Here is a 15,795-nt window from a genome sequence, read left to right as displayed (position 1 = left end):
CACTAGTATTTTATCTCAATTTTAAAATTAATTAAATTTTAAAAAATCTCTGTCTTAGAAAAGAGAGAGATAATTTGTTTTTTTCTGAACATATTTCAGATAATAGCAGGAAGGACCACATAGGAAATTTAAAGAAACATTTTGAGAATTGTTTTTGTGTCAGTTGAGAGAAAGCAGTTCAGTGCCCTTAGAAGACCCTGGTCAGTTGGATTAATTGCAAGAATGACCCTTGGCATAAACCCTCTTTGTGAGCACATAGTTTTGTATAAGTCTCTGGCCATGATTCCAGAAAGACTTAGGAAGGTAAAACTAATGTGAACTAAACAAAATTGGGGTGGACAGGAACACCCTCACCCCCAGTGGTAGGGATCAAACTCTGGGCCTTGCCTATGCTAGGGAAGCTCTGAACCACTGAACTGTACCCTTAGACCTAGGACCTGTGCCTAGATTACATCCTAAATATAGAAGTATGAAGTTACAGAAGGTTGTTCTGAAAGTACCATGTTTTAAAATTGCTTTAAATGGGAGCACAAACCATTTCATAAAGGTTAAAATGAACCAAGAATGATGGTGTATCATCAGATGTGCCTTGGAAGCCAACCTATAGACCCAAAAGTGTAGATCATAGAAATAAAATTGTGTGGTATCATCCATGATGATGGGCTGTTTTGGTCAGACTCAATTGCCTACAGCTGGAGAAGTATCTCAGTGGTAGAGCACTTTCTTAGCATGTGCAACGACCCATAGATTCAATCTTGAGTACTACAGCCTTCCTTTCTGTCTCTCCTGGGGGGCAAAAGTAGCTCTGTGTCTCAAGCAGGGCTTTGCTTTGCCTATCAGGTGTGTCAGTCAATGTTCCTGGAGTAGTTAGACCCTTATTGCTGTTCATGGAGCTCTTCTTTGATCCTAGCATTTGGGAGGTAGAAGCAAGAGGATCAAGAGTGTCCCAGACTCCGCTACATAGTTAATTTGAGGCTGCCCTAGGCTTCATGAGACATCATCTCAAAAAGCTGAATCAACAAAGCACCAAAATTTTTTTAGGAATCTTAGCTACTTGGGGTAGTAATTTTACTAAGCTGTATGATAATACTTCCTCAGTTATTACAGGATGCTAATCTTAACTGCTAACCAGTTATATAATATGTGATACTATAAAATTGAAAGGAAAATGCAGTTCAGAAAATAATTTACCTGTTTCTAACACAAGTTTAATAAAACTTAACTAATACATCTACCTCTATGTAGAACATTACTGCCTTTCTGAAAAATTATTGAATCAAAAATTTGTAGTGTTTTTTCCCCATGGATTATCTTCACCGTAAAATCATCTTTATTGTAATTTGTGTTTCTTTTGTCATCAACACATATTCTCTTAATTTTTTCTCATCTTAATGATTAATATCTTGGTCAGTTGTAAGCCATCTTTTTATTACACTTGGTTCATTTCAAGTAAAAGTATAGCCTTTAATGTACAAATACACATTTTAAAAAGCACAATAATAGGATATGTCATAGTCTAGAGAATGTACATTCATTAACATAAGAAATTTTAGCAAACCTAAGGCTAAACAGTTTTCCTGTGTCTGTAACTTCTTGATTTTGTCAGTGTTCAGGAGTCTCCAAAACATTGTAAGCTCTATTAGCACTTGGATAGTGAATCACTTAGTTTCCCCCCTCATTTTGCATTTTGAACTCTAAATAATATTTCTATCTACAGAGCAGCCCAGAAAACAATAAAAATCTCACTTCATAGAACCCTGTTGTCTTGGAATCTCTGCAGTTGTTTAGCACTCTTCAAGTAAGCCTATGATTCTGAGACAATATTTCAGGTAAAAAAGAAAACTAGAAGAAAAATAATTGGGTGTGTATGTGCAAGCACTGTAAGTGACAAGTGTGTTTCTAGGTAAAGAAGGATGTTACCTAAGGATATAAAGTGTTTAGGAAGGGGACTACAAAAGCAAGTACGTGTTATAGTCATGCTCAGGTTTATTGAATCATTGTTCAGTAACATGCTTCTTACAGTGAAACTTGAAGTTGCTGAGGGTTCAGACAAGCCCTAGGACTGAACACACAGAGATGGCTTAACACTAAATGAAGGTCAGTAAGTGTGGCAAGACTAGGAAAATGAGATAGATGGGCTTCCAGCTGGATGTAGTGACACGTACCAGTAATCCCATCATCACTTGAGGGGCTGCAGGAGGAGTGCCTAGAATTCCAGGCTGGGCTACAGAGTGAGAGCCTGTCACCCCCCACCCCCCAAAAAATAATTAAAGGTGAAATTTTAAACATGGAAGGATTACATTTGTAATCCTCTACCACTTGGGGGACTAAAGCAGGAAGATGGTAAGTTTGAGGTTAGCCTAGGTTACAAATAAAAAAGATACCTGAAGCAGGTCAGTGCTGCTGCTTTTGAGGAAACAAACAGTTCTACTCACCCTAATCAGTTTACGAAGAAATTGTAGACTAAGAAGATGAAAGAAGTTGGAACATCTTGTTGGAAAAAAATGAGGGAGAGAAACAGGGTAAGTTTCTGACAGGAATCTAAATGGCTTTAGCATCCCCACTTGCCCGCCTCTCTCTCTCTCTCTCTCTCTCTCTCTCTCTCTCTCTCTCTCTCACACACACACACACACACACACACACACACACACACATACACACACACACACAATCTGTTCCTTTTTGGTTGTGGGTGGGTATGTGTCTGTGCATGCATGTGTGCATTCAGGTATGTATGTGTAGAGGTCAGAGAACACTTCTGGTGTCGTCACCCTGACCATTGACCTGAGATCTACCTGTCTGTGTCTCTCTAGGCAGGTTGGCATTTACAAGTGTATACCACTGTGGATAACTTCTTTCTTTTTACATGGATTCTAGGGATCAGACTTGTGCTTGTAAGAAAAGCACTTTAGCCATGAAGTTATGCTCCAGCTGTTTGTTGGGACGCCTAGATTCAGGCAGTCCTGTAATCTTAGCTTCCCAAATAGCTGGGACTACAGGCATGTGCTATTGGTCTACTCTTGTTCTTTTGGGTTTAAATGATCATTTACTAGCAGCTACTTGGGTAGAAATGGGAAGGCAAGGCTAAAATAGATTAATTTTGTAGGATTATTGAGGATATAGAGGAAAGTAGTTTCTTAAAAATTAAAGTTTACATCATGTTTTTGATTTAGCTGAATAACTTAATGTTAGTTACATACAGTTCAGTCAATTGATTAAATGTCATATTTTGTTAACATTGGCCAGAAAAAGAACCTAACTTTTTTTTTTTGTAGAAAACACTCTATTGACCCATATGTTCTAATTTAGTTGTGAACCATGTACAACTGATGTTTGACCTATTTGACTCATCGTGAAAAGAATTTAACCAGCTGCCCTTGCTGAATCTTTTGTCCTGTCTCAAGAATATGGTAAATTGTTTGTTTTTATTTTCTTGAGACCTCAGATTTCTGTAGGCCTCAATTTTATATTTTAGAGTTAAATTATCCAAAGCTTTGCCTTTCAGTAGGGAGGGTGGATATTTATGGAGGGTGCATACTATACCAAGTTTTGTGTTATATTCTGTCCTGCTGTCTATATATTATGCCCTTTGCAGTTAGTGCTTGAAGATGTTTTAAGTAAAGGGTTAGTTCTATGGCTTCCTGCTTTTTATAAACTTACTTATTTTTAGAAGTAGGAATTCTTATAACCCATGATGACCTTGAACTTCTGATCTTCCTGCCTCTGACTTCAGAATGCTGGAATTATATGTATGGACTATCATAGCCAGTTTTATGTGGTGCTGGGTATCAAACTAAGGGCTTCATGCATTCTTGGCAAGCACTTTACAGGTAAACACTCATTTGGCCAGATATAATGGCTCATACCTGTAATCCTGCCTACTGGGAGGCTGAGCAGGAGAATTTCTGTGTTTGAGGTCAGCCTGGGCTACAGAATGAGACTGTCTAAAATACTCCAATCCCCTCTCCCCCCATCAGAAACATTTTATAGGCTACTATTGTTCTGGGTCACAGTGTGTCCCACTCTGTAGACCAGGCTGGCCTTGAACTCTTAGAGAGCTGCCTGCCTCTGCTGGGATTAAAGGCACATGACACCACTGCCCAGCTCAAATTCTTACTCTTCTTTTTTTTGGGGGGGGGTGGTTTGAGACAGGGTTTCTCTGTGTAGTTTTGGTGCCTGTCCTAGATCTTGCTTTGTAGGCCAGGCTGGCCTGGAACTCACAGAGATCTGTCTGACTCTGTCTCCCCAGTTGCTGGGATTAAAGGCGTGCTCTCAAATTCTTATTTTTGAGGTGGAGGCTAGCAATCTATGTTTAAAATATTTTACAATGATTTTTTTGGGTTTGTTTGTTTGTATTTGAGACTAAGTCTGTGTGACCATGGAACTCCTTATGTATGTAAACTAGGTTGGCCTAGAACAGAGATCCAACTCTCCCTATGTCCTGAGTGCTGAGATTAAAGGCATGAGACAGACACATGCCTGGCCCTTACAGTTTTGATGCAACCAAAAGTTCACAAAACCCTGTTATAGATAAATTTCCCCACCCTTAACTGTTTTTTTTTGTTTTTTTTTTTGTTCTGTTTTGTTTCGTTTTAATGTTTTTTCTTTCTGTTTTTTCAAGACAGATTGTCTCTTTGTAGCCCTGGCTGTCCTGAAACTTCCTCTGTAGACCAGGCTGGCCTTGAACTCAGAGAGATCTGCCTGCCTCTACCTCCTGAGTGTTGAGATTAAAGATGTGCACCACCACCTGACTTAGTACTTTTTCTTTGTCAACTAACTTTCTAAAAATTTTAAGTTTTGTGTATGTGTGCTTGCAAGCATTTGGTGGGGTGGTGCTGGGGATCAGACCCATGGCCTTCTGCAAAGCTAGGCAAGACTCCACTACTTGTGCTATACTACATTTCAGCACTTGGTTGGTTTTTTTTTTTCCCTCCGGTTTTTAGAGGCAGGGTTTCTCCGTGTAGCTTTGGTGCCTGTCCTCGATCTCACTCTGTTGACTAGGCTGGCCTCAAACTTAAAGAGATCTGCCTGGCTCTGCTTCCCGAGTGCTGGGATTAAAGCCACTGCCTGGCTTAAATTTTTTTTTTTAAAGATTTATTTTGTTTTTAAAGATTTATTTTTATTTTATGTGCATTAGTGTTTGGCCTGCATGTATGTCTGTGTGAGGGTGTTGAATCCCCTAGAACTGGAGTTACAGACAATTGTGAGCTGCCACGTGGGTGCTGGGAATTGAGTTTGGATCCTCTTGAAGAGCAGCCAGTGCTCTTAACCACTGAGCCATCTCTCCAGCCCCTTGGTCCTGTTTCTTTAAGCAGTTGGCATTACATGCCTGTGCCTCAAAGCCCTGCTCAATTAAGTTAATTTTAGAAAGACATTTGTCACAGAAAAAAAAAGGGAGGAAAAAAAGACATTTGTATTGCCATAAAAATAAATACAGATAGAAAGGTATTGTTATAATACAACTAGACTCTGCTTTTGTTTTTCTTTTTTTTTTTTTTTTAAAATCTGGAGCTGAGGACCGAACCCAGGGCCTTGCGCTTGCTAGGCAAGCACTCTACCACTGAGCTAAATCCCCAACCCCTTGTTTGTTTTTTTGAGACAAAGTTTCACGATGTAGTCCTTGCTGGACTGGAACTCTCAATATAGAACAAGCTGGCCTCAACACAGAGATCTGCAAAACCTCTGGCTCTGAAGTGCTGGGATTAAGGGGTTACATCACTATGCCCAGTTTATTAACTAATCTTGTCACTTAGAATTCCATATGCTAAAGGTTAGAATTTGTCAGGGATATTAAATAGAATAATATTGCCAAGTGGAAACATCTTTCATGAGTTAATGTTTCTTACTGTGTGGTATCTTGTTGATGAAATGGAATGATGTACCAAATCATCTTGTGCCAATTCTGTATTTTGGAAAATACTGTTCTTGGTATTCATATAAGAAGTTATAACTTGTGAAAGGGAGAGTTTTCAGTCATCTCTATAGGGAGGTCATCTAGACCTGCAGAATGAATTACTTTATTTAGCTTGCCTTCTCATTGTTTTCTTTAGTATTTTGGTTCATGAGAGTCACTGGTTCTACAAGATGTCACTAATACAGTGGCCGTGTGAAATAGGAACACAGCAATAGAAATCTCAAGGAGAGCATGATTCTGATTTATGGAAGGAGACAGAGAGGGACATACTATACTTACTTGTTAGGAAAGAGATGATTTATCTTAGGCACTAGAAACTTAATAGTATGATGAATCTGTGTCACAATTTAACTTGTAGTATTAGAATATTTATGACTTGATTTTTGATTTTTGTTTTGTTCTTTGTTTTTAAAATATTTGTGTATGTATCCCTGTTTGTATGTGCCAGGGGAGGGCAGAAAAGGTCATTGGATTCCCTGGAACTGGAGTCACAGGCAGTTGTGACCAGCCTCATGTGGGGTGTGGGAAATCAAGCGTAGGGCCTGCGCAGGAGCATCTAGTTAACTGTTGGCTATATTTCCAGCCCCACAGTAGTGTTCTGATTGATTGTTTGACAAACTTTAGGTTATAATTCATTCATAGCAGTAGAATCGCAATTACTTTCCTTGGTATTCCCAAGTTCGCTTTAGTTTTTGTTTTGTTTTGAGATAGGGTTTCTCTGTGAAGTTTTGGCTGCCCTGAAAATCCCTATGTAGATCAAGCTGGCCTCAAAATCACAAAGACCTGCCCGCTTCTATCTCCCAAATTATTCTTTTTCTTAGAAATTTGAGGTGTAGTTGCTTCATTTCTTTCCCCGGTCTTGTCTTTGTCTTACCTAAGCTGGCCTTGAATTTAGGTGATCCTCCTGCCTCTGCCTCCTGAGTGCTTGGATCATAGGCATGAGCTACTTGTAATCCAAGAGAGGCCAAAAATCTAATATGTAAATATTTACAAACACTTATGTTTAAGTGACAAATTTTTTATAGTGATTGTGGCTAATTCTGGAAACAGACACCTATATGAATAAACAAGCAGTAGTTTTGTATATTTTGGTCATGTTTTAAAAAGAATAGCAGAGTTCCCAGAGACAACCATTGTGACTGTGGTGTATGTTCACGGTTTTTCTGATAAACGATTCTGTAGGTTCAAGGCTCACCTCTCCTTCCTGGTGCTGTATTTTTCATTTTAAATCGTCATTAGATTGTCACTTGTTTTTCAGTACTGTTTTTTCTTTCCTTTGTTGAATTTTGATATGGAGATTTTTTTTCTTGATGTTTGTATTTATTTTGAACAATTGGGGACTCGATTGTTTTTTGAGACAGGGTTTCAAAAGTAGCCCTGATAGCCTGGGACACCCTCAGGAGTTCTGAGATTAGAGGTGAGCCCCACCACACCTAGCTCTTTGAGGGTCTTTTTAATGCATAAATCAGCCAATCACATCATCTTTGGTTATTTTCAGCTATTTCTTCAAAGATTGCCTTTAATTTGGATGTAGTGCTATACACCCGTAATTCCAGCAGCTGAGAAGCTGAGGCAGAAGAATCATAAGTTCTAGCTAACCTGGTCTACATGGTGAGATTCCCTGTCTCAAAAGAAAAAAATAAAAATGGGAGGAAAAGATAACTTCCATTGCTTCTAATTTTGTATGTAGAAAATTCTAGATAGAAGGAATAAAATAATAGAGTACAAGTGATACTGTATCAGAAATGAGCAGCAACTCTGGAAATAAAGTTTAGTAGGCTGGAACTTTTGACATAAGTGCTAAATTCTGTATAACCTTATTAAAACTATTTTGAGATAAGGTCTCACTTTGTAGCTCCTTATTCTGCTTTAGAACTCACTGTATGTTATCACTGTGTTCAAGCTAATGGCAATCCTACTACCTCAGCCTCCCAAATTCTGAGGCTGCAGATATGAGGCATTATGCCTGGCTTTGTGTAAAGCTACTTGGCAGTTTAATTCTTAGGTAACAATTCAGGCTTTTGTAATGTCTCTCTTAAATCTGAGAAGTATGCTGATTAAAAAAAAACTCCTACAGTAGATGTCCCCAAGAATATAATGGCACTAATTTTTGTTATTTGTCAAGATCCTTTGCTTTGTATAATGAGAGAAGTCTAGGTTGGAACAGTAGGTGAAATGTAGCCTTGGAATTTAGTTTCTTCAGAATTTCTGGTCTTAAAGTTGTTGTAAACCTTTTTTCCAGTGTCCTTTTTTAAAATAATTTTGTTACGAGTTTTCATACATAAGTGATTTAGATTTTAAAATTTTGTAAAACATCAATAGTTTTTGATCATATACAGCAGCACTGAAATTATTAGCTGGTGTGGTACATACTTGTAATTCTAGAAGTTGGAAGACTAGGGCAGAAAGAGAGTGAGTTTGAGATCAGCCAGGGCTGCATTAGTTAAATAAAGGGCTTCCAACCCTTGATCCTCCCCTTCAACCCCTGAAATTACTTACTTTTTTTATTTTTGTTTTTTGGTTTTTCGAGACAGGGTTTCTCTGTGTAGTTTTGTGCCTGTCCTGGACTAACTCTGTAGACCAGGCTGGCCTCAAACTCATAGAGATCTGCTTGCCTCTGCCTTCCGAGTGCTGGGATTACAGGCGTGAGGCGCCACTGCCACTGCCACCCCCCCCCCCCCACTATTTACTTTTTTTTCTTCCTAAAATAAGCATTTTATTTAAAAGTTTTTAATCTTATCAAGAGGATTATGGTTGGAATTATACTAGTAGCCATTTAGTGATTATTAAAGTATGGGACTGTATTAATCAAAGGACTATAAATAAATATCGTTTTCTAAACTGTGTAAATAGCCCTATGTTTACATATTCTGAAGAGAGAGAAAACTGCTACTACTAAGTGTGATTTATACATTCAGAAATATTTTGGCATTCCATTGGAAGACTCATAACTATTGGCTTTTGTATATAAATATCTGATTATATTATTAAGATATTGTGAGTCCTTTTATAAAATATAATGTAAATTGCTTAAATATGCAGTGGATCAATCTGAGTATATTTATTAAGGTAGCATGAAGGGGGAAATAAATAAGTATTTTAAAATAACTACAAAAAAATGGGCATGGTGATGCATACTGTAATCCCAACACTTGGCAGGTGAAAGCAGAAAGAGCAGAAATTCAAAGTATTCTGGCTACATAATGAGTTCTAGGCATACTGGGCTACAGGAGACTGTGTCGTCCCCTCTTCGCCCCAATAAAAGTAATTTAGGGGCTGGAAAGGTGACTCTGGTTAAGAGCACTCGCTGCTCTTGTATCAGTTTCCAGACTCACTTGACAGCTCACAACTGTCTGTACTCCAGTTCCAGGGGTTCTGTGACCTCTTCTCACCTCTGAGAGCACCAGGCACAAGTATGATACACATATATACATGTAGGCAAAATTCATAAAAGTAAAAGCACAGGTAATTATAAGCTGGGTGTGGTGCTTTATACCTATAATCCCAGCACTTGGAGAGGCTGTGGCAGAAGGATCATGGAGGCACTAAGCCAGCTTCTCTGTCTCAAAAGCAAAAACTAGTAGCAAAAAGGTTTATATAGATGAATTTAAAGGACTTACAAAGATAAATGAGACAAGTAAGGTGCAAGGAGGACTGTATTATAAGAGTGGTCAGGGCCGGGCGTTGATGGCGCATGCCTTTAATCCCAGCACTCAGGAGGCAGAGCCAGGTGGATCTCTGTGAGTTTGAGGCCAGCCTGGTCTCCAAAGCGAGTTCCAGGAAAGGTGCAAAGCTACACAGAGAAACCAAAAATAAAAAAGGAAAAAAAAAAAAAAAAAAGAAAGAAAAAGTGGTCAGGTTGGTTGACTCCTCAGTATAGTAGTCATCTTGGTTCATGTGAAGACACAAGGCTTTAATTGTGCACTTCTTAAATTATCTCCATGCCCTGGAATAGGCAAGAAACTGGCCACAGGTTTTTATGTAATTCCTACACTATTATGTGGATGTGCAGCTTATATTGGAAGAAAAGGTATTAATAGCTTGTCTTTGTATTTGGGGATTAGGCAAACTGGAAGCTACTCATTTTCAATTCTATACTTCTTTCTAGCTCTAACTTTCCTATCCCTGAAGGGGTGTAGGTCTTATTTCAGAGGGAAGGAGCCTGTTGCGTCCCAAGCTAACTGAGTGATAAAAGGTCCTAAACACACCTACAGATGGTGATGGTGGACACTTGGCTTGTCATACTAGAAAATGTGGGAGAACTTTCTTGTCCCTGACTTCATTAATAAACATGGAATACTTGCATTGCTTTGTATGCTGATGCATTTCCTGCTCTACTCTTTGTTTTCCCTAAGCTGAGCTCTGAGCTAAATCTGTACAAAGAAATATTGACTGCTTTTATTTATAAATTGCTTGCCATTAATGCCTGATGATATACAGTAAGATAGGATTCTGCATACCATTAAATATGTCAAGTATTACAACTTTAAGGTTCTTTTGAAATTACCATACTAAACTCAGTTCACTTTTGCTAACTTCACAGTTGTTGATCACATAGCATGGTCATCCACTCACAGCTTAAAAAAATACAGGGAGCATCGGAGAGAATGGGTAAAGTAAAATTTTGATGTTTTTAAAATAGCACCTAAATTTATGGAAGTTGATTTGGCTTATTGTTTGTGAGGGAGGGAGGGTGGGAGAAATTGAGGGGGAGGGGTGGGTTTTGGGAAAATAGCATGCACTGTGTACAATGTCAGATACCACTTAGGTCAAGGTTTTATGTGCTACTGATAAAATTTCTATCAAGTTGTAGGTTCATAATTCCATATTGGGTATTATTACAACGGGGTTTGTTTTTCTTCATAGCAGATTGAAGGGAATTTTGATAGCAGTGTTGAGTTCAGGGTTCAGGGAACCCTGGCTTTAGTGGAGGCTCTTTCATATCCAGTGAAACTGATGCCTCAGTACCACCTTAGTTTCAGTTAGTGGATAGTTATATATATGTGCATTTTAGTTTTTATTGTATACTTGTGACCCCACTGTTCTCAAGTGTTACAATTTATGACACCCAAGAAGGGATTGGACAAAAGAAGGCATTAAAGTTGTAATTCTGAAGATAGTTGTTTGGTGGACATTATTAATGGAACTTTTGGTGCTTCTATTCAAATGAAAATTAGTGGCCACCCAAAATTCTAAATGAGATTCCTCACTGGACCTAGTGGTACAGGCCTATATATAATTCCAGAATTTGAGAGGTAGAGGCAGGAGCATCAGGATTGTGGTTTTTTTTTATCTATATTGAATTTAAAGACAACTTGAGCTACATGAGACCCTGCTTTAAAAATAAAAAAGGCCCAATTCCTCATTCTAAAACCTTGCATTGTGATTATACATAAAGCTTAATTAATTTTTGTGGAGGTCATAGGGCAGAGAGACATGATTTTATAGATAAAATAATTTGTATTTGTTGTTGACTATGCCTGATCTAATCACTGCATCATTTAAGATTTTTTTTTCTTTTTTGAGATAGGGTTTGAATTTTCTATATAGCCCTGGCCACAATGGAACTGTATACCAGGCTGGCCTTGCAGAGATCTGCCTGCTTCTGCCTCTCAAATGCTGGGATTTAAAGGCATGTGCCACCACTGCCCAGCTCAAAAATTTCTTTTCTTTTCTTTCCTTTTTTTTTTTGAGCTGAGGATCGAACCCAGGGCCTTGCACTTGCTAGGCAAGCGCTCTACCACTGAGCTAAATCCCCAACCCTCAAAAATTTCTTAAAGTTCATTCATATACAGTAAATATGGATTGAAGAAAGATTTTAGGAACCAAAATTCACCCTCTAAAAATTGTACCATTGATTGCAAATCTCTGTATTCCCAGACATACTCAGCCATTTGCCAAAGCTGAGTATAGTTTACTTACTGTTCCCCACACCTTCAGTCCTTTGTAAACTTTGTCAAAGGTACTATTCTGGTCTGGAATGTTTGTCTTTCTTCTAAGTCTTGTCTGTAGTTTTTGGATTTTGGCTTCTACTTAAATCCATGAAGCCTTTCCCAGTTTCTCCAGCCTTTTGGTGGTAGTTCTAGTATGTTTAAAACATCCCTTTGACACTTGGGTCATGTTATTTTGTGTTATTTTTATTTATATTTCCTATTTCTCTAGTGAAAATGTGGGCTCCTTGGGAGCAGAACATTTGTCGTAAGCTCTGTTACTCTATTTTGTAGCACAGAGGATAGAGTCACTAGTAGGTTTGATTCAATGATTAGGATCTAGTATCATTGTGAAAGGGCAGTGCCCTCCATAATTTATTATTAGTTTTGAAACACGTGTGAGAATTTATTAGATTAACTGAGATTTTTTTAGTGTATGTGTGATTCATTGACTAGGAAACACAAATATATAAAGCATGTTGAATTGATAAAATCTTGTATTAGAAGAATATTTTGTTCATATTCATTCCGTTTGTAGTCTTTTTTTTTTTTTTTTTCCTTTACTTTTTTTTTCTGTTAAGTAAGTGGGTTCTATTTTATCTGGTTTCTTTTGAAAAACATGGTTTGGGCCAGATGTTGTGACAAAGATAAAAGTTAAAATCATTTCTGTTTTAAAATTGTGTAGTTGAATTATACTTATGTCATAAGCCCAAATATACTCAAATGCTGCATGATTTTGTAATTTTGTGGCCAAATTGTTTTAAAATATTAACCATAAAGTCCAAAATATTAACCATAAAGTTCCCCTAAGTGGAACTTTTAAAATATCAATAGACAGATCCTCACTTACATGTCCTTCTCAGAGTATTGTTTATGTTGAATTACTAGTTTTATTATTTCAGTAAAAAGATTTTTATAATGGCTAATATTTGAAAGCTGTATTTGATATTTTTGCTATAGTTATCAAATGTTTATGGAATACCTGCTTATTTGTAGTAAAGTATTTTAGATGCTTTTTTGGAGGCATTTATAGAAATTGATTCCTTCATTATTTTAAAGCTCACCAGGGCTACTGTTACTATGTTTATATTTGTAATTGCTCATGTTTTATCTGATAGTGTCTTCAGGGCATGGATCCCTTGTTCATGTACTTAACGTGATTTCTTAAGCAAAAATGGGTACCCTATTAGATGAGATGTATGATTAATTAAAACATCTGTAAATCTTAGCTTTATTCTAAGACCTCACTTATTAGACCCCTTCTACCTGGTGAGCCTTGAACTGACATTGCTGTTTCATTACCAAAAAGCTTAGATAGTTGTAGCAGGGTGATTCCGAGATCTTTAAGTACCCTTTGTCCCTAAAAATTTGTCACTTTTTAAATTTGTAACTTAATTACAGTAGAGTTTCAAACAAAGTCTTTCTAGGATCAAAAGGCTTCTACTGTAGTTGTAGATTCCTGATGTAAACTTATGGTAGTTTGGTTCTCATGTGAGCTTGAGGCACTCACTAGTCTTCACTGAAACATACTTTTAAAGAAACATTTCTCGAGTAGCCCAAGGGCCACTGGTATAGCTACAGTCTTGGGCTTTCGTTATCTTCAGTCACGTTTCTCTCTGGGCTTATACTTATTAAGTCAGTATTGTAAAAGCAACAACAAAAAACGAACACTCTGATTTTGTTCACTTTTGTTTTCATATACAAGAATCTTTACAGTCAACATGTACTTCTAGGTGCTGTATTGAACTTGCTGGCAGAGTCTATTCTATACAAACTGAACAATCTGGCCCCTTGTTTTATTTGTAAAGGTTCAATGTATCTATGCCTGCCTACTTCAATCTGCAAGGGAGTTTCAGAAAGGCCCCGCATTCGCCGAGCCGTGAGTTATCACTAACTTTTCAGATGTGTTAATGAATGTGGAACAGAAGCAGTTGTGTTGAAAAGGAAATAAAAGTCCATCAAAGTAACATTATAGTAGCAGGCTTGAACACTAAATGGATTATTCCAAATTGTGTCACAAATAACCTACTAGAGATAAGCCTCAGAAAACCTATTGTTGAACTGCTCTGAAGCTATGGTTTTAGCAAATTATCTTTCTTAAAAATGTATGTGTCCTAGTTGCAAATCAGAATGTTCTTTACATCTTCTTAACCAAGTTAAAACAATTTGAACAAAATCTTACCCCACAGTGTTTAGTAGACTTTAAGTTAAGCTCTTCAATATAAGACCACTTAAAAGGGGTAAAGTTTGAACTTTTTTTTTGTTTGTTTGATATTCACATGTGAAAATACAGAACTTAATTTAAGAATTGCTTCCTAGTTGAAATGTTTGGAGTGCTGTAGGTATCATGTGAACTGCAGAGGTATTTACAATCTCTTTCGGTTTGTTTCAACAGTTTTCGCTTCAGTAATTCACCAGTAGGTTTTCATTTATCAGTGATATCAACTTAAGGCTATACCACATTTTTTAGGGCTTATCGTTCTGCATAGAGGAAACGACCTTGTGAGTTTTTCTTTTATTTTCTTCAGAGAGTCTAAGCAAAAAAAGTTGTAACTAACATTTGTACTTTGTTACTCTAGCTAGTTACTTTTCCTTTTCTTAGACTCTTTACCTTTTGAGTAAATAGCTTTATTCGATAAGCAGGTTGGTTGCTTCTGTTTAGGAGTTGTTTTTTTTTTTTTTTTTTTTAATATGAGCACAGAATATATTTTATATTGCTTAGTTTGGCAATATAGCACAGACCACATAAAACTTGGAAGTGTGGAATCTTTGGAGGTATTAAAGTTAACATTTCATTAGGCAATGTGCCTTTGTCTGACTGGTGTGTAAGTCCTTCTTCCAGGTTTGTACGCTCTTAAACACCTTATTCTACCCTCTAACTCCTCCCAGCAGCAAAAGGGAGACACTTCAACTGGAACAAAATAGTGGAAGAAATGGCGTCTGGGGTTCAGTGGGGATTCGCAGTGTGTATGCAATGTTTGAAAGATTACTTTTTATGTTTTTAAATTAATGTAAATAATTACAGAATAAATTAGTGCTTATTGTCAAGAGACCATTGTATACCAGTAGAAACTCTTGGTGGGTCTGCTGCAAGTTGCTTAACCTCTTGGGGCCTCATTTTCCTCATCTGCAGTATGAAGGAGTTGGACTTGATAACCTACAAAGTCCATTCCTGCTCTAAAATCCTATGCTTTTCTGAAGTACTTTTACTTAACAGAATGCTTTGCTTTCCCACTTTGACTATAATTGAATTACATTTGCAGTACATATACTGCAATTGCATGTTGTCTAAAATAGTTTTTCTATAGGATGGTATATAAAAAACTAATCCCTCCTGGGTTGATTTATAAGTGTCTGTATATAGATAGTCAGACACCAAAAGCTAGTGGTAACTAGGACTTTCAAAATATAAACATTGTCTAGTTGTCTAACCTTGAATATTATTAACTTTTCTATATTACAGGAGATACTACTCGACAAAGAATCAAATTCAGCGATGACAGAGTATGCAAGAGCCACCTTCTCAACTGTTGTCCCCATGATGTCCTTTCTGGAACTGTACGTAGTTATTAAGTTGTTTCATTACTAGTGTGCTACAAAAATGAAGTTCTTGGTAAAGTCTTAATTTTTTTTTGCCAGATTATTTGTTATTGTTTTTTAACAGTGTTAAAAAAGATTTGCATCCCTTTCATTGTTTATTCCCACTGATAATTTAATTTTTTTAGATCTATCTATCTATCTATTTATTATGTACACAGTGTTCTGTTTGTATATATGCCTGCACACCAGAAGAGGGCACCAGATCTCATTATAGATGGTTGTGAGCCACCATGTGGTTGCTGGACCTCTGGAAGAGCAGCCAGTGCTCTTAACCTCTGAGCCATCTGTCCAGCCCTATAATTTAAATTTCTAAAATATAATTTTTTTATTTTTATTTTATTTGCATTGGTG

At 37.2% G+C, this 15,795-nt stretch overlaps 1 protein-coding gene across 10 annotated transcripts in view; it reads left to right on the top strand.

The window, feature by feature from the left end:
- Window positions 1-15,795, top strand: part of LOC118579893 (putative RNA-binding protein Luc7-like 2) — a 62,284-nt gene that overhangs the window by 3,776 nt on the left and 42,713 nt on the right. For 4 of the 10 annotated variants that reach the window (XM_036181675.1, XM_036181672.1, XM_036181676.1 and 1 more), the window contains exon 2: window positions 15,308-15,402. In XM_036181675.1, the coding sequence (XP_036037568.1) occupies window positions 15,308-15,402 (95 nt within the window). Of the gene's footprint in view, window positions 1-3,309; window positions 3,411-10,449; window positions 10,526-13,652; window positions 13,724-14,733; window positions 14,808-15,307; window positions 15,403-15,795 lie in introns of those variants that run through there. The other 6 variants (XM_036181670.1, XM_036181669.1, XM_036181671.1 and 3 more) reach the window with 4 other exon arrangements.

This window comes from Onychomys torridus, chromosome 3 (assembly GCF_903995425.1).
Source record: "Onychomys torridus chromosome 3, mOncTor1.1, whole genome shotgun sequence".
Taxonomy (NCBI): domain Eukaryota; kingdom Metazoa; phylum Chordata; class Mammalia; order Rodentia; family Cricetidae; genus Onychomys; species Onychomys torridus.
The sequence above is the reverse complement of the archived record's forward strand: the minus strand, read 5'-3'. Positions and strand labels throughout refer to the sequence as shown.